At 42.0% G+C, this 27595-nt stretch overlaps 1 protein-coding gene across 3 annotated transcripts in view; it reads right to left on the bottom strand.

Annotated features, from left to right (window-relative positions):
• The window catches only part of MINDY2 (MINDY lysine 48 deubiquitinase 2), a 93686-nt gene extending 66661 nt beyond the window's left edge, over positions 1 to 27025 (bottom strand). For all 3 annotated transcript variants that reach the window (XM_024349219.3, XM_024349220.3, XM_054667597.2), the window contains exons 1-2: positions 23144 to 27025; positions 7423 to 7480 (exon numbers count right to left, since the gene is read on the bottom strand). In XM_024349219.3, coding sequence (XP_024204987.1) covers positions 7423 to 7480; positions 23144 to 23983 — 898 coding nt within the window. In that variant the 5' untranslated portion in view covers positions 23984 to 27025. The remainder of the gene's footprint in view (positions 1 to 7422; positions 7481 to 23143) is intronic.
• Positions 27026 to 27595: the final 570 nt, after the last annotated feature.

Here is a 27595-nt window from a genome sequence, read left to right as displayed (position 1 = left end):
AAAAAACAAAACAAAACAAAACAAAACAACACATACTATATATCTACAATATTAAAATGTCCTGAAGTGAGCCATTAGGACAAAAGTGTCTATAAAGGCCCTTCAGAATGGCAATAACGAAAAGAAAGTTGAAACACTGCTCCACCTAATCTCTGCATGCTGGGAAACTTCAGGGGAGAATCTTGGACCCCTCTTCTTTTCTCTATTATCTTATCAACTTCCACAGATTTATTTATTTATTTATTTTTTGGAGATGAGTCTCGCTCTGGTGCCCAGGCGGGAGTGCAGTAGCGCGATCTCGGCTCACTGCAAGCTCCGCCTCCCAGGTTCACGCTATTCTCCTGCCTCCGCCTCCCGAGCAGCTGGGACTACAGGCGCCCGCCACCACGCCCGGCTAATTTTTTTGTATTTTTAGTAGAGACGGGGTTTCACCGTGGTCTCGATCTCCTGACCTCGTGATCCGCCCACCTCGGCCTCCCAAAGTACTGAGATTACAGCCGTGAGCCACCGCGCCCGGCCCAACTTCCACAGATTTAAATACCATTTTTATACTGATGACTTCTAAATTCTTATCTTGAATTTCAGTGTTCTCTGTAACTCATAGTCTGCCATTAGCAAATTCCCTAGGTATTCAACTCCTCTGAATGTTCCCTTCACCTTATTATCTGAGTATTTGGCTCTGTCTTGACGACAATGCAGTTCTCTTAAGTGATAGTTCTGTTCTCTCTCATACTTCTTTTACCAGTGAACCTCAAAGTGGAATAGGTATCCACTTGCTCCTGTCATTCTCTCCCCACTTCCTCCCTAAACTCCTCAGTTTTAAAACTCAGATAATTCTACCCATTAACTACCCACCTTGTTGCAGTTACCTCCTGACCTTCAGGCCAATCCCCTTTATTCTTAGCTCACTATCTTTCTCCAACACAAATCCCATAATTTTTGGTAATTTCAATACGTATGGAGATGTCTCTTCCAATACCCTGCCTGTCTGTTCCTTGACCTCTTCTCCAACAAAAATATTTTATTCTTAAAACACACACACACACACACACACACACACACACACACACCCAAAAAAACTTTGATTCTACTTTATCTCAGAAACTCATTTCCCATGGTAATACAGTTTCATTATTACCAAAAATTCCTCAGCTCTATCAGGAATCAAGACTTACAATCCATTAATCTCATTACATTTTCCTTCAACACACTTACATCATTTCCTCTTTACGCAGCTTAAATTCTATGGCCCATAATTATAATCACTCTCTATACACACCTTCATACCTTAGATTCCTCCCCTCCTCCCCCACAGCACAACCCTGGCCCCACCACTGGCAACATGTAGAGCAACATACCCTAGATTCTTTCGTCAACACGCTCATCAGGCAAAAGTCCAGCTCTGGTTAAATCCTGGCCTCCCATTATTCAGGCCTGGACTCGTGCAGCTGAACGTGACTGAGAAAACGTAACACCATGCTGGCTGGTTTCACTAACCTCAAAGGTAACACCCAAAAATCATACCACAGCTCTCTAATCCATTCAATCTCCCATTTCTCTAACCAATTATTTTATACCTTCCCTCTTACTTTCAACAACTCCTCCCCTCATCCTCACTCCCAGCTGATGACTTTGTTTCCTATTTCATTGAGAAAATAGAAGCACTCAAGAGACGCGCTGCAACCACATCCACCCACCTACCTGCACCTATTTGTAATACAGTCTGTCTTTCCTCCTATTACCATGGATGAACTATCTAAGGCTAATTTTTCTATTTGTATAAAGTATTTTTTGCAGTTCCCTTTCTCTAGTTTTCTCTTTTATAAAATGGCTTTGAGGTATAATCCACATACAAGCTACTCACTTAAAATGTACAATTCAATTATTTTTTGTTGTATATTCACAGGATTATGAAACTATCATCATGATCTAATTTTATTTTTTAAATTTATTTATTTATTTACTTATTTTTTGAGACAGTTTCTCACTGTCGCCCAGGCTGGAGTGCAGTGGTGTTATCTCCACTCACTGCAACCTCCGACTGCTGGGTTCAAGCGATTCTCCTGCCTCAGTTTCCCAAGTAGCTGGGACTACAGGCATGTGCCACCACACCCGACTAATTTTTTGTATTTTTAGTAGAGACGGGGTTTTGCCATGTTGCCCAGGCTGGTCTTGAACTCCTGAGCTCCAGTGAACCACCCACCTCAAGCACCCAAAGTGCTGGGATTACGGTGTGAGCCACTGTGCCAGTCCCATGATCTAATTTTAGAACATTTTGGTCTTCCCTAAAAGAAACCCTGTACCCATTAGCAGTCAACCCCCATTTCACCCCATCTCTTCCCCAGCCCTAAGCAACCACTAATCTACTTTCTGTATCTATAAATGTGCCTATTCTGGTTTTTTTAAACTTTCATTTTTTAGAGATAAGGTTCTTGCTCTCTCACCCAGGCTGGAATGCAGTGGTATGGTCATAGCTCATTGCAGTCTCAAACTCCTGGGTTCAAGTGATCCTCCCACCTCAGCCTCCCAAGTAGCTGGGACCATAGGCATGCACCACCAGCCTGGCTAATGGATGTTTCATATAGATGGAATCATACACTATATGGTCTTTTGTACTTTGCCTCTTTCACTTAAAAGTTTCAGGGTTCATCCATGTTACAGCATGTATTCATACTTCATACCTTTTTATGGCTGAATAATATTCCACTGTACAAATCTATATTTATCTGCTCATCAGTTGATAAGACATTTTGGTTGTTTCCATTTTTTGACTACTATGAATAATACTGCTTTGAACATTTTTCTTTTTTTCCCCGAGACAGAGTCTTGCTCTGTCGCCCAGGCTGGAGTGCAATCGCGTGATCTCGGCTCACTGCAACGTCCGCCTCCCGGGTTCAAGCGATTCTTCTGCCTCACCCTCCCGAGTAGCTGGAATTACAGGCATGTGCCACCACGCCCGGCTAATTTTTATGTTCTTAGTAGAGACGGGGTTTTACCATGTTGGCCAAGCTGGTCTCAAACTCTTGACATTGTGGTCCACCTGCCTTGGCCTCCCAAAATGCTGGGATTACAGGCGTAAGCCACCGCGTGTGGCCTGAACATTTTTATACAAGCTGTATGGACATACGTTTTCACTTCTCTTGGGTAAATACCTAGGAATGATATTTCATGGTCATACGGTAATTCTGTTTAACTTTTTAAAGAATTGCCAAACTGCTTTCCAAAGTGGCTGTATTATTTTACATTTCTACTGGCTAGGTGTGAGGGTTTCCAGTTTTTTCTTGTTTCCAGTCAGGTTTTCATTCCATACACTCATCAAGGTTATCAATGACCTCCTTATGGCTAAATCAACAGTCAATTATCAGTCTTCCTCCTGCCTGAGCTATTAGCAGCATTTGATTCAGCTCATCTCTCACTCTTCCTTGAAACATTTCTTCATTAGGATTCTAGGAAATCACAGCCTCCTATTTTTCTTCTACCTGGCTGACCATGCCGGCTCTTTCTCCTTCCCCACCTTCTAATCACTGGCAAATCCCAGACTCAGTCTACTGACCTTTTCTTTTATCTACTACATTCCTTCCCTTAATGATCTCACCCAATCTAACTACTGTTTATATATGTTGTCTGTAAATATATACTTACAGGCTAGACTTGTACTGTCTAATACAGTAGCCAGTAGCAATATGTGGCTATTAAATTTAATTTATATAAAATTAAAAATTCAGTTCCTTGGTCACATTACACACACACACACACACACACACACACACACACACATATTTTGAGACAGGGTCTTGCCCTGTTACCCAGGGTAGAGTGCAGTGTTGTGATCTTGGCTCACTGCAGCCTCTGGATCCCAGGCCCAAGCAATCCTCCCACCTGAGCGTCCCAAGTAGCTGGGACTACAGGTGCACACCATCACGCCTGGCTAATTTTTGAATTTTTAAGTGGAGATGGGGGTCTCACCATGTTGCCCAGGCTGGCCTCAACTCCTGGGCTCAAGACAGGAGCTACATTTTAAGAGCCTGAGGGCCGCATGTGGCTAGTGGCTACTAACCTGGACAGCACAGATACAGAACATTTCTATCATTACAGAAATTTTAATTGAAAGTGCTGATCCAGACCTCTCCTCTGAACTCAAGATATATATATATATATATAAAAAATTGCTTTCCTGATGGCTCCTTTTTTTTTTTTTGAGATGGAGTCTCGCTCTGTTGTCCAGGCTGGAGTGCAGTGGCGTGATCTCGGCTCACTGCAACCTCCGCCGCCTGGGTTCAAGCCATTCTCCTGCCTCAGCCTCCCGAGTAGTTGGGACTACACGTGCCCGCCACCAATCCCGGCTAATTTTTTGTATTTTTTAGTGGAGATGGGGTTTCACCGTGTTAGCCAGGATGGTCTCGATCTCCTGACCTCATGATCCACCTGCCTCGGCCTCCCAAACTGCTGAGATTACAGGCGTGAGCCACCACACCCGGCCTGATCGCTCCATTTTGATGTAAATAAACATCTAAAAACAAAAATCCTGCAATTTCTCCCTAAAAGCCTTGCTCCATTTTTTCCTACTTCAGTTTTCCTATTTCCATCCTTCTACTTGTTCAAACCAAAAATGAGATAATCCTTGACTCCACTTTCACTCTATATCCAACTGATCAGCAAATTCTGTCAACTCTGTATCCAGTATCTAACCACTTCTTACAAACTTCACTTATTTTACCTTGTTTAAAGCCACCATCTTTTGCTAGTTGTAATAACTTCCTAAATGGTTTTCCCACTTGTCTTACCCCCCTAAGGTCTATTGTCAACATAAATGCTAGAGAATTCTTATTAAATCCAAAGTTAGATCATGTCAGTCCTCTGTTCAAAATCCTCCAACAGCTTCCCAGCTTACTCATGGCAAAAACCAAAATTGCTGTTACATCCTTAGGGCCCCATATGACCTGACTGCGTCAACTCTCTGATCTCATCTCCTACAACTCCCCTTTGTGTACTCCTTGACTATATTGGCTATTCCTCAAAATCACCCAGCATATTTCAGCCTTCCCCATAAAATATAACTTAGGAATCACTAACTTTAAGAATCATTTATCAAGTAGAGTCCCATGGGGAAAAAAAAACTTAAAATAATAATAAAAATAAAAAGAATCACTAAGCTACCCTAAAAGAGGGATTTTCTTTTTAAGCCAATTTGCAGACATCTAGGTATTCAGAGTAATCTACCCTTAACTATGAGGTCCCTAGCCAGTGAATGGGGATTAAATGATATGAATTATATTTTCTAAAAAGGGTCTTCCTGCCGGGTGCAGTGGCTCATGCCTGTAATCCCAGCACTTTGGGAGGCCAAGGTAGGAGGATCGCTTGAGCCCAGGAGTTCAAGACAAGCCTGGGAAACACAGTGAAACCCAATCTCTACAAAAATAAAACTTGACCAGGCACGGTGGCTCACGCCTGTAATCCCAGCACTTTGGGAGGCTCAGGTGGGCGGATCACCTGAGGTCAGGAGTTCAAGACAAGCCTGACCAACATGGAGAAACCCCATCTCTACTAAAAATACAAAATTAGCCAGGTGTGGTGGTGCATGCCTGTAATCCCAGCTACTCGGGAGGCTGAGGCAGGAGAATCACTTGAACCCAGGAGGTGGAGGTTGTGGTGAGCTGAGATCACGCCATTGCACTCCAGCCTGGGAAACAAGAGTGAAACTCTGTCTCAAAAAATTAAAAAAAACAAAAACAAACCAAAAACCCAAAAATTAGCTGGGTGTGGTAGCATGTGCGTGCAGTCCCAGTTATTCAGGAGGCTGAGGTGGGAGGATCACCTGAGCCTAGGGAGGTCGAGATTGCAGCAAGTCATGATCACACCACTGCACTCCAGCCTGGGCAATAGAGTAAGACTCTGTCTCAAAAGAAAAAAAAAAAAGAATCTTCTAAAATCTCCTGTCTCAGTTATATCACTAAGTCTGTATCTCACAAAAAATGAGTGAACTAGTTGTCTGGAAGGGTAGAGACAAATTAACCAGTTGATAAGATTCTTTTTTTTTTGAGACGGAGTCTCGCTCTGTTGCCCAGGCTGGAGTGCAGTGGTGCAATCTCGGCTCACTGCAAGCTATGCCTCCTGGGTTCACACCATTCTCCTGCCTCAGCCTCCCGAGTAGGTGGGACATCAAGCGTCTGCCACCATGCCCAGCTAATTTTTTGTATTTTTTAGTCGAGACGGAGTTTCACTGTGTCAGCCAGGATGTTCTTGATCTCCTGACCTTGTGATCGGCCTGCCTCGGCCTCCCAAAGTGCTGGGATTACAGGCGTGAGCCACCGTGCCCGGCCCCAGTTGACAAGATTTTTTAAAAATAAAATATGTTTTTGTTTTTGAGACGGAGTCTCACTCCATCACCCAGGCTGGAGTGCAGTGGCATGATCTTGGCTCACTGTAACCTCCACCTCTTGAGTTCAAGCAATTCTCCCACCTCAGCCTCCCGAATAGTTGGGACTATAGGTGCATGACACCATGCCCGGCTAATTTTTGTATTTTTAGTAGACACACGGTTTCACCATGTTGGCCAGGCAGGTCTCAAATTATTGACCTCAAGTGATCTGCCTGCCTTGGCCTCCCAAAGTGCTGGGATTACAGGCGTGAGCCACCACACCTGGCCTAAATAAAAATTTAATTACTGAAAAAACTGTAGAATATGGATTAAGATTTCCTATTTGGTGATAGTATAAATATATAAATTCTTATTTGCCAGATTATAAAAGGCCACAATGTGATGTACAACTGCTTGCTCTCTAAACAAGTTCAACTCAATGTAGCCAGTCTACAAACTGTACTACTGGTCTGTTTTGAAATAAGAAGCTTAGAGAAGAATGCAATTTAATACATTACTTCCTTCAACAAGAAAATTTCCCTATAAACAAATTTCAGTTGAAATAAACAGTGTGCTTACTAATGTAAATATTTTACATCCTAGGAGAAGATTCTACCTCACTGTAGCCTGATCTACCTCACTGTAGCCTACATTTTGTAGATTGGCATAGGTCCACGAATCACACTTTCGGTAGCACTGCTCTAAATCACCTCCTTTGTCTTTAATTCAAGTCTACCCAATATTTTTGAACACTTTCTACATGCAATGTCAGCGATTCTGTACCATCTCCCATTCTACAATTTATTGGGATTAAGATGTATCTTGTTTTCTAGACGTTACCTAGATTCCTTATGGGTATTACAGAATTTTAATGCTGGTCAGAAAGAAGACTATACCATCTAAGAACAGTAACATACTGATAAAAATTTTTAATTAGCAGATTCAAAACTATAATTTTAAAATAGATTATATAATAGCACTTCAGAAAGGTGAGACTGGGTAATCAACTAGCTTTGAAAACTTTTGTTTCTAAAGAGATATAAAATCCACGTTTCAACACTAACCTAAATATTCCATCAGCTGCTCAGCAGTTATGATTTCCATCATCGGTGGAAGTTTCACCTGAAAAACAAAATATTATTTCTATAAAATTAAATGTTTTAGGTGACTAAAGTGTTTCTTGCAGTCAGAAACACAATACTTATGTCTAATTATGTATCTACTACACTTATACATTAACATTCACATATATTAGAATCTTTATAGCCAGGCTTTTTTTTTTTTTTTGAGACGGAGTCTCGCTCTGTTGCCCAGGGTGGAGTGCAGTGGCGCAATCTCGGCTCACTGCAAGCTGCGCCTCTCGGGATCAGGCCATTCTCCTGCCTCAGCCTTCCGAGTAGCTGGGACTACAGGCACCCACCACCACATCTGGCTAATTGTTTTGTATTTTTAGTAGAGAGGAGGTTCTACCTGTTAGCCAGGATGGTCTCAATCTCCTAACCTTGTGATCCACCTGCCTCGGCCTCCCAAAGTGCTGAGATTACAGGTGTGAGCCACTGCGCCCAGCCTATAACCAGTCTTTACTGTATTATTCTATTTATTAGGTTGGTGCAAAAGTAATTGCGGTTTTGCTATTAAAAGTAATGCAAAGCTTAAAAACAGGCAAAATTTAACTATATTGTTTAGAGCTGCACACATAGGAGATAAAACTATTAAGAAGTAAAGAAATGGGCTGGGCACAGTGGCTCCCGCCTGTAATCCCAACACTTTGGGAGGCCAAGGTGGGCAGATCACTTGAGGTCAGGAGTTGGAGACCAGCCTGGCCAACATGGTGACACCTCTGGCCTGGGCAACAGAGTAAAAAAAAAAAAAAAAAAAAGTAAAGAAATGGGCTGGGCATATGGGCTCACGCCAGTAATCCCAGCACTTTGGAAGGCCGACGCAGGTGGATCACGTGAGGTTGGGAGTTCGAGACCAGCCTAGCCAACATGGTGAAACCCTGCCTCTACTAAAACTACAAAAATTAGCTGGGCATGGCGGCGCATGCTTATAATCCCAGCTACTTGGGAGGCTGAGGCAGAAGAATCACTTGGACCCGGGAGGCAGAGGTTGCAGTGAGCCAAGATTGCACCACTGCACCCCAGCCTGGGTGACAAGAGTGAAACTCCATCTCAATAAAAAATAAATTACTAAGTAAAGAAACGGACGCTATAAAAAATCAAGATTATGGTTATCCCCAGTGGTAACAGAAGGAGTTATAGTTGGAAAGGGGCTTTTAAGGGGATTCTGAGGTGCTGACAATGCTCTGTCCTTCGACCTTCTTGACCTGCAATAGTAGTTCCAATGATGTTTGCTTTATAATAATTTATTAAACTGGATATCTGTTTTATGTATTTTTCTATGTGTTATATTTCACAATAAGAAGGTTAAAAGTAAAGATATGTTATAGTGATATTTAAACTAAAAACCCCAGAAAATCCATTAAAATTAATTCAGCTGCAACAACACATTAGTCTAAATTAATTGTTCAAATGCGTTGTCAAATGAATGACATGGATATTACAGTCAATGATTGTAAATACTTTAACTGACAGTGACGAGCACATTCCAGGATATATTTATAGACTAGGAGAAAAAATAAATACTGTAGGATGGAAACTCAAAGTAATTACTATATCAGTGATAGAAGAATAGTAACATTGTTAAAAATTCTTCAGCAATTATTTTGTGTTCATCCAAAGAAATCCTTTAAATCAGCAATTTCTCCAACAATTCCCCCAAATGTTGAAAAAGGTCCTCTAGGTGTTTACGTTATCAAATGTAATAATGTCACAATTTTGTTTTAATCAACAAGTAAAATAAGTTTTTAAAAAGATCCCTATAAAACAGAATGGTTTGAAGCCATCTGTAAGCATGTATGACAGTCAATAGTTATATTTAGTCATCCAGTAGATTTATTATTCAGTAAAAACCAAGAGATGTCTTTGAAGTTTGATCATCATTTCATTCTAAATTATTTTTATTCTCTGTGACATTTTAAAATAATTTCAGGTCAGGCCTGGTGGCTCACACCTGTAATCTGGGAGGTTGGGGTGGGCAGATCACTTGAGGTCAGGAGTACGAGACGAGCCTGGCCAACTTGGTGAAACACGGACTTTACTAAAAAAACACAAAAATTAGCCAGGTGTGGTGGCGCACACCTGTAGTCCCAGCTACTTGGGAGACTGAGGCAGGAGAATTGCTTGAACCCGGGAGGCGGAGGCTTCAGTGAGCAGAGATCGTGCCACTACGCTCCAGCCTGGGTGACAGAGTGAGACTCTGTTTAAAAAAAAATTCCATAGATTATTTTTTTAAAGCAGTTTTAGGGTTTACAGAAAAACTGGGCAGAAAGTACAGAGAGTTCCCATATATGGCATATTTTTAAACTGAAACTCTGGCAAATTACTGTCGACTGTCTGTTTTTCTAAATAAACGTTTTTTTGGAACACAGTCCCTCTCATTTGTTAATGTACCATCTCTGGCTGCTTTTGCACTATAATGCAGAGATGAATTTGTGCAGCAGAGACAGTATGGCATGCAAAGCCTAAAATATTAGTATTTACTATCTGATCCTTTACAGAAAAAGTTTGCTGATCTCTGCATTAGATGATTTTTTTTTAGAAGCAAATACACAAATATTTCGACTCACTTACTTACAAGCAAAGTCAATAGTATATTCATTTCCTGAATCATAGCCAGTAAAGTACTTTGGATGTTTATTAAAACTAAAAAGTGCCTACTTCACACTAATACTGTGGAGCCATCCACAGATCTTATTTTTTTAACCATCTAACATCTTCCCAAAAGTTTGCTTCTTTTTTTTTTTTTTTTTTTTTTTTTTGCTTTCCTTCACCACCATCACTTCAAAAGCAAGTGCCAAGGGTTTTCTTAATGACCTAATAAGGCTTGTACTCCTTTGTCTTTTTAGATTTTTTCAAAGGAGAAACAGGTTATGAGATAGTTGGCTAAGAATACAGAATTAACAGTTGTGGTAGTCTGTCTGAATTTCTAAATTTTAAGCTTTACAATGAAAAAAATAACAGGCTGGGTACGGTGGCTCACGTCTACAGTGCCAGCACTTTGGGAGGCTGAAGTGAAAGGATCACTTGAGCCCAGGAGTTTGAGACCAGCCTAAGCAATATAGGGAGACCCTGTCCCTACAGAAAAAGTCCCAAAACAAACAACAAAACTTAGCCAGGTGTGGTGGCACGTGCCTGTAGTTCCAGCTATTTGGGAGGCTGAGGTGGGAGCACCACTTGAACCCAGGAATTTGAAGCTGAAGTGAGCCGCTATCATGCCACTGCACTCCAGCCTGGGCAACGGAGAGAGATCCGATCTCAAAAAAAAAAAAAAAAAAAGAAACGAAAGAAAGAAAGAAAAGAAAGAAAAAAATGACAAATCAAGTATGACCTATTTTAGTAATTATCTACAACATAAAATAAATAAGTACTTTAACATATACAAAGGCACTTGGAAGGCACTTTAAGTAGTTTAAATATTCTCCGTAAAATTTGAACAAAGTATCTCAACATATATTAACAAATAGCTCCCAATTAATAGAGGCCAAATAAATTTTTATTATCTAGGAAAATGTCCTACCCTATAAATATTACTGAATTAACTAGATTTCCTGAGGAAATTATTATTATTATTTTTAAGACATCATGTTCTCACTGTCCTCCAGGCTGGATCGCAGTGGCAGGATCATGGCACACTGCAGCCTTGACCTCCCCAGCTCAAGCAGTCCTCCAACCTGAGCCTCCCAAGTAGCTGGAACTACAGGCACGCACCACCACACTTGGCTAATTTTTGTATTTTTTATAGAGGTGGGGTTTCACCATGTTGCCCAAGCTGGTCTTGAATTCCTGGCCTCAAGCAATCCTCCCACCTCAGCCTCGCAAATTGCTGGGATTACAGGTGTGAGCCACCGCACTCGGCCCTGGAAAATTATTAATATAAGCACAAGAATATTTAAATTAATAAAAGAAAATAGCTACTCCGACTCCAAATATTCCATTATAAGGTAAAACCTCAAAAATTTAGCCCAATTATTCTATCGTCCAGGCTGGAGTGCAGTGGCAAAATCATGGCTCATTGTACCCTCAACCTCCCCGGGCTCAGGTGATCCTCCCACCTCCACCTCCCAAGTAGCTGGGACCACAGGTGTGCGCCACCATGCTTGGCTAATTTTTTGTATTTTTTGTAGAGATGGGGTTTTGACATGTTGACCAAACTCCTGGACTCAAGCAGGAGCCCAAACTTGTGCTTAAATCTGCCTGCCTCAGCCTCCTGAAGTGCTGGGATTACGGGTGTAAGCCACCATGCCCGGACCATTCTGTAATTCTTAATCATCTAAAGAGTAAAGTAAATTTGGGAATAGACTCAAGCAAGACCAAAAATACTAACGACAAAACCTTCTGTTTAAACTGTAAGTGAAATCTTAAACAGGAATGTAAAACATCCTAAGAGTGATATGCCAAGGTTTTGACACCTATGATTTTGATAATCCAAAGGAAAAGATAAATGCAGGGGACTCAGCAATAACTAAGAAATAAGAAGCAGTTTATGTAGGTGATGACAAGTACAAAAATTACTACTAGCCAAATAATGTTTTTAAATGCTTAACAATTAGAATACCATATAATAAGTACTCAACAACACACAGTTTGAGTTCCAACACCTCTTCAAAGTTGGAAGATATTTGAGAAAATATAAAATTGAGTATTTGCCAGTCTCTGTTCTTTAGAAAAAAGAAGTCAGGGGCCGGGCAGAGTCGGTCACTCCTGTAATCCCAGCACTTTGGGAGGCCGAGGTGGGCGGATCACCTGAGGTTAGGAGTTCAAGACCAGCCTGGCTAACATGGTGAAATCCCGTCTCTACTAAAAATACAAACAATTAGACAGGTGCGGTGGCAGGTGTCTGTAATCCCAGCTACTCAGGAGGCTGAGGGAGGACAATCACTTGGGCCCAGGAGACAGAGGCTGCAGTGAGTAAAGATCATGCCACTGCACTCCAGCCTGGGTGACAGAGCAAGACTCTGTCTCAAAAAAAAAAAAAAAAAAAACCAGAGAGAAAAAATTAAATATATTGAACATCTACTAATTGTCATTCAATTTTATGTTACCTGAATCCTCAGCAATCCTATGAAGCAGGCATTATTACCTCCATTCAAAGAATAAACTAAGGCTTTAAAAAGTTAATTTAGCCAAAGTAAGTAGAAGTACTGTGATGAGAAGTGAGATCAGACACCAAAGCCAATTACCAAATTACCAATTACCAAAGCCAATTATCAATACTCACAGACTTTTTTAAGAACAGCAGAACACTTTCCACTCAATGAAATCTTATACAAAACATAATTGACAGAACTTTGTGACCAGTGAAAAGTGGAGCACGATGAGGAAAGAATAATCAAAGTTGACTCTAAGGCTCAGGAAACTCTGAAAATTAAGATCCATACAATTGATAACAATGGAAATTTGGCAAGTGAAGATTAAGTTTGTAGAAGAAAATGATGTCTGCTTTGGAACTGTGACATTTTTAGTTTGACATTCAAACAGGGAGTTGAATTTAGAACACAGAAGATAAGATTTTTATTTTGCAGTCTATTTTTGCATTACTTATGTATGGCAAAATGGATGCACTAAATAATAGTCAAAATTTCACTAATTTGAAATATGCAGTGTATATACACATGTGTGTATATATGTAGCATTTATATATTCAGCATGAATATATAGTATCATGATTTTTTAGTAGAAATTGTAAAGAAATTATTCTTTAGAAAATATTAGAAGTATTAATGGGAATCAAAGAGAAGCTTTACCCGCTTTTTTCAAAATAAGGACTCAAAAACTTAAGGATTCTTTTAACATGCCTTTAATTCTGGCTCCAGCAAATAAAAATTTATGTATTATAAGCTATTACACGTTTTACATTTTAATTTCTTGTATGTACTATTCATTTACTACTAATAATACTATACTTAAAAATACTCAAATTCAGACTTTTCAGTGAATCTAATTGGCTTTCTACTTGCCATCAGTATTTCTTTCTTTTTTTTTTCTTTTTTGAGATGGAGTCTCGCTCTGTCACCCAGGCTGGAGTGCAGTGGCGCGATCTTGGCTCACTGCAAACTCCGTCTCCTGGGTTCAAGCAATTCTCTGCCTCAGCCTCCCGAGTAGCTGGGATTACAGGCGCCCGCCACCACACACGGCTAATTTTTGCATTTTTAGTAGAGACAGCGTTTCACCATCTTGGCCAGGCTGGTCTTGAACTCCTGACACTGTGATCCACCCGCCTTGGCCTCCCAAAGTGCTGGGATTACAGGCATGAGCCACTGCGCTTCGCCACCATCAGTATTTCAAAACAGGAAAATTTTATGAGACAACCCACAAGTTAAAAAGGCTTTGAAATTCTGAAACACTTTCATCAGTTTTTATCATAATTTAGACCCTATCCTCAGAGTAAGACCAAGGCCTATTTAAAACTGTCAGAAACTGCAGATATATTCACACATATTAAATTTGCAGGAATGTCTTATTTTATATGCACTTCAAAGTGTTTTAGAGCAATAAAGAATGTTGTTGCAGTGAGATTTACTAATAAAAGATTTACTAGTAGGCTGGGTGCAGTGGCTCATGCCTGTAATCCCAGCACTTTGGGAGGCCAAGGTGGGCTGATCGCCTGAGGTCAGGAGTTCAAGACCAGCCTGGCCAACATGGTAAAACCCTGTCTCTACTAAAAATACAAAACAATTAGCTGGGCATGGGGGCAGGTGTCTGTAATCTCAGGTACTTGGGATGCTGAGGCAGGAGAATAGCTTGAACCCAGGAGGTGGAGGTTGCAGTGAGCCAAGACCACACCATTGCACTCCAGCCTGGGCAACAAGAACAAAACACTGTCTGGAAAAAAAAAATTAACTAGTAAAAGAAGGCATCTTCCATTCAGAATTCACTATTTATATTTAAGAAGCTCAGCAAGCTTACTAGGCTGAAATATCTCCCCCCTCAAAAATTGATAATAAAACTTTTACATTAATTGCTTGAAAGATGAGAATAGGGTAAGACAAGAGACCATTTTGAAGGCTATTAAGGTAGTCCAGGTGAGAGATAAAGGCCTGAACTAGGGTAGTAGCAGTAGAAACAGAAGTTACTAATGACTGAAAAAATCCAAGAATATATTTAATAAACTACAATGGGAAAGGCCAGCTTATTCACCATAGTGCCCCAAAGAGACTCTGAAACTAGAAGTGTCAGACACTTCAGGAGACATAAGATAAAGTACAGAGAGCTAAAAACCGGAGTCTGTATAAAGACCAACTGGTACCAAGATCCCAGGATTCGATCTAAGGAATCATGAAGTCCATTTCTGCTTCTCTGACTTTATCATTGGCTGTCCTACCCTGTTTTGCCCCAGACCTACTGTCCACCAGACTTATTGCTATCTTGAACTTTATCTTCCCAATCAAACATCCTGAGTGAGAGCTCTGGTTCTAGAGTGGGTGATAATCTTACCTTGGACTAGTTATTTAAACTTTATGCACTTCAATTTTCTTTCTTTTTTTTTTTGAGATGGAGTTTCGCTCTTGTTGCCCAGGCTGGAGTGCAGTGGCGCTATCTCGGCTCACCGCAATCTCCCTCCCAGGTTAAAGTGATTCTCCTGCCTCAGCCTCCCGAGTAGCTGGGATTACAGGCATGTGCCACCACACCCGGCTAATTTTGTATTTTTAGTAGAGAAGGGGTTTCTCCACGTTGGTCAGGCTGGTCTCAAACTCCTGACCTCAAGCGATTCGCCTGCCTCGGCCTCACAAAGTGCTGGGATTACGGTGTGAGCCAACCACACCCGGCCTCAATTTTCTATATATATAAAATAAGAACAATAGTCTACATAAGGATTTCATGATGTGGTTGAGAAACTTAAAAGAGAAAACACATACAATGCATGTAAAATAATGCACAGTATCTGGACACAAAAATAACTGAGTACTTACTATTATTATTCAAAGCCCCTATGATTGCTAGTACCACCTGGGCCCAAATGTCCTTCACCTAGGACTCAACAGACAAGGTTGAATGGGGAGTGAGAAGGTTTTTAACTAAAAGACTACTCATACCAAGGGGAGAAGAAAAAATGAACACATCTATCACTATTAGAGGGCAACTCCTACTGGCAGTATTTATACTCTCCTCAGCCCTTGTCTACCTTATCTTACAAATCCAGAGTTACAACACCAATTCTAATTCTTGGAGGAGACTGGGAATGAAAGCCTCAGAAAACGTTACTTAAGTCTTTTGTGTAAACAAAACCCCACAATTGTGTGAAGTTTTAATCTCTTTTTACAGGATCTATATTTAAAAACAAGGTGGGCAGAGGCTAAGATGGAACCTTTGGCTCACCATCTGTTTTTCCTTTTTTATAAGTAATAAACACACTTGGAAAACCTCAAAAGAGCTCTGTGCTACTTCAGGAAGAGAAAATTTGTGTGATTACAATGTTTCTGCAAGTCAGAGGAAAAAGCAAAACCTAGATGGAAACTAGGAGAGTATGTGAAAGAATCTGAGGGAAAAAAGTCATCAAGGAGGTAGGGAGAAATAGAGCAAAAACTCAGCCCTGGCAAGAGGCTCACCTTCATGGTGCCTCACTTTGCAGGTGATAATGAGACAATAGCATACGTCCATTTGAACTTTGAATTTTCTGTTAACAGCCTTTTGTTCATTTTGCCATTGTGCTGTTCACCCTTTTCTAATTTATAAGGGCTCTTTGTAAATTAAGAAATTAGGGTTGGCCATGGTGACTCACACCTGTAATCCCAGCACTCTGGGAGGCTGAGGCAGGATTACTTGAGGCCAGGAGTTCAAGACCAGACTGGACAACATGGTGAGACACATCTCTAAAGAGAAAAAAAAAAATTGGTTGGGCACAGTGGCTCACGCCTATAATCTTAATAGTTTGGAAGGCTGAGGCAGGCAGGTCACTTGAGGTCAGGAGTTCAAGACCAGCCTGGCCAACATGGTGAAACCCTATCTCTACTAAAAATACAAAAATTAGCCGGAAACTGCATGAACCCAGGAGGCAGAGGTTGCAGTGAGCCAAGATCGTGCCACTGCACTCCAGCCTGGGCGACTAAATGAGATTCTGTCTCAAAAAAAAAAAAAAAGAAAAAAGAAAAAAATTAGGTGGGCATGGTAGCACACACCTGTGGTCCCAGCTACTCAGGAGGCTGAGGTGGGAGGATTGCTTGAGCTCGGGAGGTCGAGGCTATACGGAGCCATGATTGCACCACCACACTCCAGCCTGGGTGACAGAATGATAGTCTATCTCAAAAAAAGAAAAAAAGGAAATTAGCCCTTAGACATATAATCTGGCAAACAGTTCCCTTAGTTTAGTGTGTTTTGATTTAGTTTATGGTGAGATTTTTTTTTTTTGGTGTGTGTCTGTTCTTTTTTTTTAAGCTTTTTTTTATTTTACAGAATCAAATATATTAATCCTTATTTTACAGTTTCTAGGTTTGATGTTTGGAGAAACCAACTTTATATTAAAAAAAATCCTGCTTCAGGACCCTGGCATTCCTCCCATGACTTGGAACAGGAGGTAATCTCAGCTTATACTAAGCAAAGAAAAAAATTGGGAAAAGAATTCCCTACCAAAAAGAGTTAAGAAGGAAAGATGTGTTTCCAGCATCTTAAATTAGTGCATTCATTTTTCTACTAAAATGCTATACAATGACTAGATATTGCAATACTCTATCTTCTCTATCACAATGTATAGTATAGGTTACATGTAAGTTTTTTGTATGTATGTTGGCCTCAGAACCTGTAACAGTCTTTCTAAAATAAAAAAAAAAGTATAACCAAGTAGGGATTCCCTCTATTACTAAAGAAATATCTTTGTAAGCACTAAAATATATATGTTATATACCTTCTGGCTTAACTTCATAAACACCTAATTACATGGGTCACAACCCTCAAATATACCTATAAATAGCACTTATTACAGCTAAAATAAGATTTTTAAAAACTATTAAAAATCAAATATAGTCAAAAAGAAGCAAAACAAAAATGTATTCTAAGTCATACATTTTGATAAATTTACCTGGTATAATTTGTAATTTGAGCCCAGGAGTTTGAGACTAGCTGGGGCAATATAGTGAGACCCCGTCTCCGTAAAAAAACAACAAAAAGGAAAAATACAGAGGTAGATGAAACTATCTCTTGAAAATGAGAGGTAAACAAAATTACAAATTTGAGCTCGAATTAAATGTAATAAATCGATGTCTTTCTTTCTTGATGTTAGAGCATCACAGCTCAACTATTCAATAGATTTTCTTTTTTTATAATTAAAAAAAATTTTTTTTTCTTTGATAGAGATGGGGTCTCATTATGTTGACCAGGCTGGTCTCAAACTCCTGGGCTCAAGTGATCCTCTGGCCTCGGCCTCCCAAAGTGCTAGGATTCCAGGCGTTAGCCACACTGCCTAGCCAACTATTTAACAGATTATGAATGATCGCCTACTCTCTAGCAGTTCTGAACCAATACTTTCAACTCAGTCCTTACTCTGTTTGATCATTTTTACTGTCACTTCTCATCCAGAACCACTACACTTACTCCTTTGCTCAAATCCTCCCGGTTTGTTCAGTCTATTGATTTTCTAATAATTTCAGATGATCACCTGTTTTCACTTTCAATTCTCTAATTCTCTGCCCCTATACCCCAGGTGTCAGTTCTTGAAAGAAAAGCCCAAGTCTTGATAACTCTAACCAGTCATTCTTCCTGCTCCTATTTCCGGACATAAGCGAACTAGGGAAAGACCAAAAACAAAGCAAAACTGATATGCTAATAGTTTTTAAAGAAAACCTCAATTTATTCATGCTACTAATTGTCAGTCTTTCTGTTTGTGCCTCAAATTCCTAAGCATAATCTCCACTGAGATTCTCCTTTAAAATGCAATATGCTTTTCTCACAAAATTCACCCGGTCAAATGCTTTACAATCTTAATTATTAATGAGTTCAATAGTTACTACTTATTAGTTCAATGGTTATTTTGCCAAACTGAAAAATATGAGGCTTCAATTTTCATCTACCTCTCTTTTTTTCCTTATTATAATTTTTTTTTACAGAGATGGGGGTCTCACTATATTGCCCCAGCTGGTCTCAAACTCCTGGGCTCAAGCGATCCTCCTGTGTTAGCCTCCCACAATGCTGGGAAGACAGGCATGAGCCACCACACACGGCCTACCTCTCTATCTTAACGTGACCTTGTCTCTGTATTTTTCTTGTTCCATTCCTCCCACTACTTCAGAAAATACGGTTGTTGTTCCTTTCCTCTAAAGAGAACTGAGGATTCCATGTTATCCTGACTTTTCAGTGACCTTGTCCCTACACCTGTCATTTTCAGCAGAATCTTCCCTACTCTATTAGCTCTCTGATGCTGCTGCATTTGACAATAGTAATGTACTACATTTTAATTACATTCTCTTTCCCTGAATACTATCATGACATTGCCCTATTTCTAGTTCTCATTCCACATCTCAAATTGTGCCCATGCTGGTTTTTCACTCTCTCACCCTTAATATTCTTCCCCTCCTTCCCCAGTGTAATCTTTATTCCTCTGTTTTCTCTCTGTCTCCTGGAGAATGAGGTAGGGGAGGAGAGGGAATGGGGAAACTGAGGCAGGATGGAGAGGATGTTTCTGCTGGCAATTTGTCACTCTCACATATATTGGGATGGAAGAAAAGTTGAGAACTATTGCTCACTACTCTCTGGAGAATTCATTTAGTCTCATATTTACTCTATGTAGTACTACCATATTTACTCTATGTAGTAATTTACCAATTTGATTTTTCTCTATAATTTTATAGCCTCTTGCAGGTGGATCACCTGAGGTCAGGAGTTCGAGACCAGCCAGGCTAACATGGTGAAACGCTGTCTGTACTAAAAATACAAAATTAGCTGGTGTGGTGGCACACGTCTGTATTCCAGCTACTCGAGAGGCTGAGACAGGAGAATCACTTGAACCCGGGAGGCAGAGGCTGCAGTGAGCCGAGATCCTGCCACTGCACTCTAGCCTGGGCAAGACAGAGTGAGACTCTGTCTCAAAAAAAAAAAAAAAAAAAAATTTAGCCTCTTTACTGAGACCCAGTCCATGCTTCTAACAGCATAACGAACACGAACATTTATATTTTTATGCCCCCCTACTGGACATTTCCAACTCAACACAACCAAACTTTGGCATCAACTTTCCCATCTAAAATAATTCCCTTCATACCTTCCCTATCTTTGGAAAGATCCAGCCAATCTCTATTACCCAGGTTTGAAAAATGGTGCTACTGTCTTCACTTCTTATAGTCATCATTGGGAGAAGTCATCACTGGGAACGCTACATTATCCTCATCAAAGAGGGGGACAAAGAACTCTCTAACCAAAGCGCTATCTGCATCAATTCTTCGTGCTACACTCACTACAATCTTACTTCTAGCCTAATATCAAAGTAAAAGACCACTTTCTTCATGTCATTTCTTTATCTAGCAATTTATAATAGCTCCAATATCAGCTATATATAAAGTCTAAACACCTATAGCCATGGGTCCTCTGAAATCTGACAACCACTTTCACACCCCATTTACTGTTTTTCTCTACTAAAGCATTTCTCAAACTTTTTGTTCCCAGAGCCCTTTACAGTCTTAAAAATGATTGAGGACCCCCAATAACTTTCATCTATGTGGATATCTATCTATATCTACCTTATTATAAATTAAAATTGAGAAAAATTTAAAACACAAAGTACAGAGGCACACATTGCATTAACTGACAGAGCGATGTCATTACATCATGTAGCCTGAAAAACTCCACGGACACTTGTGAGAGAGTAAGAGTGAAAAAGGCAAATAACATCTTAGTATTATCATAAAAATAGCTTTGACTTCTAGTACCCCTGGCTCACTTTGAGAATACTGCTCTACTTTGCTTCGCTTATCCATCTCTTCATCAATGATTACTTATGACTGGTTTTTGTGTGCATCAACAGGCTGGAGAAAAAAAACACTGATAACCACAGATTTACAAAATAATCTCCAAATTCATTAGCATGCTTGCTCATTCACAGTCTGATAAAACCTATCAATTTTATGTCCTGCTATTACCACCATTTCGTTTACCTCCTATGCTGCACACTTCAACCAAGGTTGAAGGTTCCAAGTAGAAGAAACCCTTTTCTGCTTCAGTATCTTTCAATACACTATTCTCTTTGCCCAGAAGGTCTTCTCTCACTCATCCTTTGGATCTAGTTCACAGGTTATCTCTTCTATGAAGTCTTCCCTTGATAATCCCCTCCCCAATTACCGTTTTCTCTGCACTTCCATAGCATATTAGAGCTTCTCACATTGCACTGTAATTATTGTTTATATGACTGTCATCCCACTAGATAGTCAGCTACACGAGGGCAGATTTGCATCATACTCATCTTTGCATTTCCTTTTTTTTTTTTTTTCTTTTTTTGGGACGGGGTTTCACTCTTGTTGCCCAGGCTGGAGTGCAGTGGCGTGATCTCGGCTAACCGCAACCTCCACCTCCTGGGTTCAAGCGATTCTCCTGCCTCAACCTCCCAAGTAGCTGGGATTACAGGTGCCCACCAGCATGCCCGTCTAATTTTTTGTATGTTTAGTAGAGACGGGGTTTCACCATGTTGGCCAGGGTGGTCTCAAACTCCTGACCTCAGGTGATCCACCCGCCTCGGCCTCCCGAAATGCTAGGAATACAGGCGTGAGCCACCGCGCCGGCCTCATCTTTGCATTTCTAGTACCTCACGCACAGTGGGAACCCAAACACTTGATCATTCACTTGAATCTGTCTGAATTGAATGAGTCAGTTTAATATACATCTATCCCCAAATACTCCACACCACAGTACTTGCCCTTTCCTCTGAATTTCTGCAGTACTACATAAGAAAAAAGACTAAAGGAAAATAATAGTTATTCCTTCCTACAAAAAAGATTAGGGACTCTGGCCCGTTAGAGCAAGTCTAACTAACTCCCTAGTTGAGGGCCCTTATCAAGTGGCTCTTGTTCACCTTTTCAACCTTATTTTTCATTATTCTCCAACATTAGTTTACCACTTCTGTCATGTAATAAACATATAAACACACAATATCCATTCTATTTTCATTCCTTTGGTTTATACTCTTCTCTCCCCTGGGAATTCCATTTCCCTGTTATTCTAAATTCTCTTCCGTAAAAGATCTGTTAAACTGCTCTTATTTGTCTTTAAAACAAACAAACAAACGAAAAAAAAAGATTGGTTCAAGACCCATAAATCTCATGAAGCTTTCTAGGACTACGCCATACCAAAGGAAAATGTCCCCTTTTTGAATATCAAATGCATTTCCACAGATTTACCACAATTTACCTACCACTTGTCTCATATAACTTACTATTTCTTCTTCTTAAACAGTTTCCAGTAAGTTAATGATGCCACCTCAAACAGCTTGACAGCCTTTTAAGGGCAGGTACTGTCTTCACTTAAAACATCTCAGTGCCATTATGCACCAGACAATGGCAAGGTTTCTAATTTTATTTCTTTTCTATCAGTCCTTGCTAGCGACAGGAAGGTAAAGGCATGTTTGATAAACACTATTCCCTTTACTTGATTTTCTACCTAAGTGTTTAGAAGAATCCAGGTTATTTTTCTCTTTTTCTTTTAATATAGGGTCTCACTATATTGCCCAGGCTGGTCTCAAACTTCTGGGCTCAAGCGATTGTCTTGTGTCAGCCTCCAGAGTAGCTGAGCTTACAGAGTAGCTGGGATTACAGGCGCACACCACCACACCCAGTTTGTTTGTTTGTTTGTTTTTCCTAGGAAACATTGCATCTATAGATATAATTATCAATTTGAAAATAAAATAGGTGCTGTGAGATGCATCTTCTCAGCACCCTAACACTGCAAGCTTAAATGAGACACTTCATTTGACAGGTAACTCGCTCTGAGTCCTCAACATACCTATTTTTAAAGGTCTTTCCCTTTTTTGCTCCTTCACCTTAGACATATCTTTTCTTATTTTAGTTCTTTAGAGTTTTAGCTCCCTTAACACATTCGGATGCATGGTTACTGGTAATAATGCCAAACCATTTAAGGAGAGCCAAAGAAATGAGGCAAGTAAAAATCATGCATAAAATGAAAACAATCTTTGAAAACCAAGAAGTTACGGTAATTGGGTCTCAGACCAATGCTTTTCCTTAAATGGAATTTGTCTAAAGAGCCACATCTTCCCCATCACCATTCTCTTAAGTATCTACACACAAATGGGGCATTAGTTGGAAATCAAACTAAATATAACCATGAAAACTTAGTCCATGATAACACGGATTGATGGTAACTTCTGAAGATTACTTTCTCCAATTCTTCACTTTTTTGCATATGTGATAAGGTCAGTAAGAAAATGTAGGAAATTATAGTTTAAAATAATCATAAGATTTAAGATGCTCTAAGTCCTTCTTGTTTCTAAGTGTATCAACCACAATTGAATGTTGAACTCTTAAACACTACAAGAGAAGAATGAGGTTAGGGGCAATTCTTTTCGATATATGTATAAAGGAATATTCCTTCAACATGGAAGTCTTGGAATGAATTTCATGTAAGAAGGGGACTGATGAATGAGGAAAGAAAGGAAGCCATCACCTGACATGCAGCAGCTCCCTCACCCCGTTTTCCTCCACCCCAAAAGCTGTAGGAAGTAGAAAGCTGCAGAATGTACCTTCCAGGCCAGGAGCAAAACATTGAGGATGGCCAGCAAGGGGCAGGGTCCGTTCTCATTCTGGGTGATGATGGGTGTGTTCTCTTCCTTCCACTGGATCCACTTGATGTGATACACAGATTGTCCCGGGAAGCGTTCCTTGGAGGCCGCCAGCACCTGAGCGGTCTCCTCCCCCTCCTCCTCCTTGCACAGAGGAACAGCCCCGGGCAACACCGCCGCGCCCTCCTCCTCCTCAGGGACCCTGTTCTCCGCTCCCTCCTCACTATTGAACTCGCAGCTACTGGGAAAAGAATGCAGGTTAGAGAACGACTCCAGAGAGTCCAGGCTCGGCGATTCCCCAGGAGGGCTCGGGTCGCTGCAACTGCTGCTGAGGCCGCCGGCGCTGCTGGGCTCTTCGGAGCCGGCGGCGGTCAGCTCTGCTTGGCAGGTGCCGGCGAGATCCGGGCGGGCTCCCGCGTCTCCGGCGGTACCCAACTCATGACCCACTCCGGCCACGGCTGTCTCCGGGGAGGCGGTCACCTTGTACTGCCCTCTCAGAGGCGCCTCGGCGGCAGCAGGACTCTCCAAACCACTGTCCTTCAAGTCCAAACCCGCGGAGGAGCTGCAGGGTCCGGGAACCTCAGGAGAGCCCGCGGGAGAAGCCGAGTCCGGGAGGCTCCTCCTGGCGGCCGCCGCCCCCAGCCCATTCCCGCCGCTGCTCTCCGCCGCCCATACCCCAGGACCATCACCAGCGGCGAGCCTGGTCTCCTGTAGCCCTTCCTGCGAAGAACCTGTCCCTGACGCTGGCCCGGCCGCCACCCCGTGTTCTAGCGGCTGCAGGCTCTCGGGGCTGCTCTCCATACCGGGCCGCCCGCCCCCAGCTCTATGGAGACCGCGGCCACTTCTCCGCAGCCAGCGCCTTGGACGCCATGACAGCTGTATTGGCAGCAACAGCGCCCTGGCGCGGCCTCGGTCAGGCACGTCACCGGGGAGAGTACTAAGAACGCGCGCGGGCGCGCGCTGCCGCGCTCTCCGTGCGCTCTGAGCTTGCCTCCGCCTGACTGCGCGCTGAGAGGCGAAGGCGAACCACTCAGCAGCCGCCCACGTGGCCCAGCCCTTTCCGTACCTCCGCCCGAGCTCGCTCTCGGAAGGCCGGGCGTGGAGGGCGTGGCTAGGAGGGCGCGGCCGGGGGGCGCGCCCCCGCGGCTCAGCTCCAGTAGGAAAACAGCCTCTCACTATGTGGCCGGAAGTTGAACTCCGGGGCAGCTCGCTTGTGCGCGGCTTCTTTAAAGGGAAGGCAGGAGGCGGACAGCTTGGCTGTGACCCTTTAGCGCTGGGTCGCGTGTGGCCCACCCTCGGCCTGAGGCATTGTTGGGTGGTTGGAGGTGGTTGTAGTATTTGGAAAAGAACTTGTCCCTGAAGGGCTCAGGGGACTTGTTTTCTCAGCTCCTAATATGGAAAATTAAGGCATTTCTTACGAGATGCAGATTTTAAAGCAGGCATATCTACTCGACGGGTTTGGATTACTGCACTGCACAAATTCCAGTCTCGGTCGGTTTTGGCTGAGAAGAGCTGTGCTTCTCACCAGCTACTGGTGAGACATTCGCCCTACAGGAAGGGGTCGGTATGATTGTGGACATTGACCTGCGCAGCAAAAGAAAGTGGCTAATTTGCGCCAATAATAATAAATTAGCTTGTATTTGAATTAGCCAAGTCTTTGCGGTTTTGCTAACTTGGCTTCACTTTGCATGGAGTGGGAAGCGCCTGCTTCTGAAAAGGTGACTTTTTTCCTAATTAGAATGGACTCCTCTTAAGGCCATGCAGTTTTCAAAGAAGAAAGACAAGCTGGACGTTTTGTTAGTAACAAAATGTATGTGGGTCCTATTCTAACTTGTTACAGAAAAGGGCTTTTTCCCCCATCTTTTTTCTTTCAACATTTTCTAGGCTGTTGGGGATAAAAAATTAACGAGACAGGTCTTCCTTCGCAGACATATAAATACCTGATACATAATTAGAATGTGATATTTTTGCACCTCTGTTGGTTAGAGAAGGCAGACAAGATTGCAAAGTAGTATTTCATTCATTCCTTTAATACATTTTAGTACCAAGTAAGTTGCTGGATGCTGTCTGTCACTGGAGATGCCATAGTAGATCACAGACCTTATATCTTCATGGAGCTTACTGTCTTTTTTTTTTCTTATTGCTATTTTTTAATACATACTTATATGTTTTTTTGTTTTTGTTTTTGTTTTTGCTTTTTTTTTTTTTTTTGAAACGGAGTCTCTCTGTCGCCCAGGCTGGAGTGCAGTGGCACGATCTTGGCTCACTGCAACCTCCTACTCCCGGGTTCAAGCGATTCTCCTGCCTCAGCCTCCCGAGTAGCTGGGACTATAGGCGCCCGCCACCATGCCTGGCTAATTTGTTGTTGTTGTTGTTTTTGAGACGGAGTCTTGCTCTGTCGCCCAGGCTGGCGTGCAGTGGCGCGATCTCGGCTCACTGCAAGCTCCGCCTCCCGGGTTCACGCCATTCTCCTGCCTCAGCCTCCTGAGTAGCTGGGACTACAGGCGCTCGCCACCACGCCCAGCTAACTTTTTGTATTTTTAGTAGAGACGGGGTTTCACTGCGTTAGCCAGGATGGTCTTGATCTCCTGACCTCGTGATCCGCCCACCTCGGCCCCCAAAGTGCTAGGATTACAGGCGTGAGCCACCATGCCCGGCCACACATAATATGTATTACATATAATACATGAATGTTTGATACTTATATTCTTGTTTACCTGAGAATGCAGAAGACTGTGCCCCTTCTTTTCTTTTTTTTTTTTTTTTTCACTTGAGACACAGTCTCGCTTTGTCACCCAGGCTATAGTACAGTGGCGCCATCTCAGCTCCTTGCAACCTCCACCTCCCGGGTTCAAGTGCTTCTCCTGCCTCAGCCTCCCAAGTAGCTGGGACTACAGGCACACGCCACCATGTCCAGCTAATTTTTTTTGTATTTTTAGTAAAGACGAGGTTTCACTACCTTGGCCAGGCTGGTCTCTAACTTCTGACCTCGTGATCCGCATTGACATGATACTATGATATATGTCCAACTGTAGGGTCCAGCCTTACGGGGCCAAGCGGGTGTTCTCCCCGTGTTCAGAGACGAGAGATTGTAATAAATAAAGACACAAGACAAAGAGATAAAGAGAAAACAGCTAGGCCCGGCGGATCGCTACCGTAAAGATGCGGAGACCGGTAGTGGCCCCGAACGGCTGGGCTCGCTGATATTTATTGCATACAAGACAAGGGGGCGGGGTAAGGAGGGTGAATCTTCTAAGTGATTGACAAGATGAAGCAAGTCACGTGATTACAGGATGGCGGGGGCCTTCTCTTTTAGGTAGCTGAAGCAGAGAGAGAGAAGGCAGCATACGTCAGCATTTTCTTCTCTGCACTTATAAGAAAGATCAAAGACTTTAAGACTTTCACTGTTTCTTCTACCGCTATCTACTACGAGCTTCAAAGAGGAACCAGGAGTATGGGAGGAGCATGAAAGTGGACAAGGAACGTGACCATTGAAGCACAGCACCTCAGGGAGGGATTTAGGCCCCAGGACTGCAGGCAGGCCTGGATAATATCCAGCCTTCCACAAGAAGCTGGTGGAGCAGAGTGTTCCCTGACTTCTCCAAGGAAAGGAGACTCCTTTTCACGGTCTGCTAAGTAACAGGTGCCTTCCCAGACACTGGCGTTACCGCTTGACCAAGGAGCCCTCAAGCGGCCCTTACGCGGGCGTGACCGAAGGCTCACCTCTTGCCTTCTAGGTCACTTCTCACAATGTCCCTTCAGCACCTGACCCTATACCCGCTGGTTATTCCTAGGTTATATTAGTAATGCAACAAAGAGTAATATTAAAAGCTAATGATTAATAATGTTTATAATAATGATTGATAATTGTCCATGATCATCTCTATATCTAATTTGTATTATGACTATTCTTATTCTAACTATTTTCTTTATTATACTGAAACAGTTTGTGCCTTCAGTCTCTTGCCTCGGCACCTAGGTAATCCTCCACCCACATCCAACTCTTGGACAACAGGAAAATTAGAAAAGATAATGGAGAGCTTTTTCAGAATGTTGAATTTAGGAGTTGTGTGTGCTTTTGATCTCCATGTCAATCCATAAACAATAAATCCTGTTCTTAAATTTGAATTTTCTCCCTAAAAAAGAATTGGAGATGTTAATAGATTAAAATATATGCTGCTGGTTTAAGCATTTTACGGTATTTTAGGCCATGAAATATAAATACGAATAATACACATTTCAAGGCCGGGCGCAGTGGCTCACGGCCTGTCACCTCAGCACTTTGGGAAGCTGAGGCAGGCAGATCACCTGCAGTCGGGAGTTCAAGACCAGCCTGACCAACATGGAAAAACCCTGTACCTACTAAAAATACAAAATTAGCTGGGTGTGGTGGCACACGCCCACAATCCCAGC

The sequence above is a fragment of the Pan troglodytes genome, chromosome 16 (assembly GCF_028858775.2).
Source record: "Pan troglodytes isolate AG18354 chromosome 16, NHGRI_mPanTro3-v2.0_pri, whole genome shotgun sequence".
NCBI lineage: Eukaryota > Metazoa > Chordata > Mammalia > Primates > Hominidae > Pan > Pan troglodytes.
Note: the sequence above shows the minus strand (reverse complement) of the source record. Positions and strands in the feature narration are given on the sequence as shown.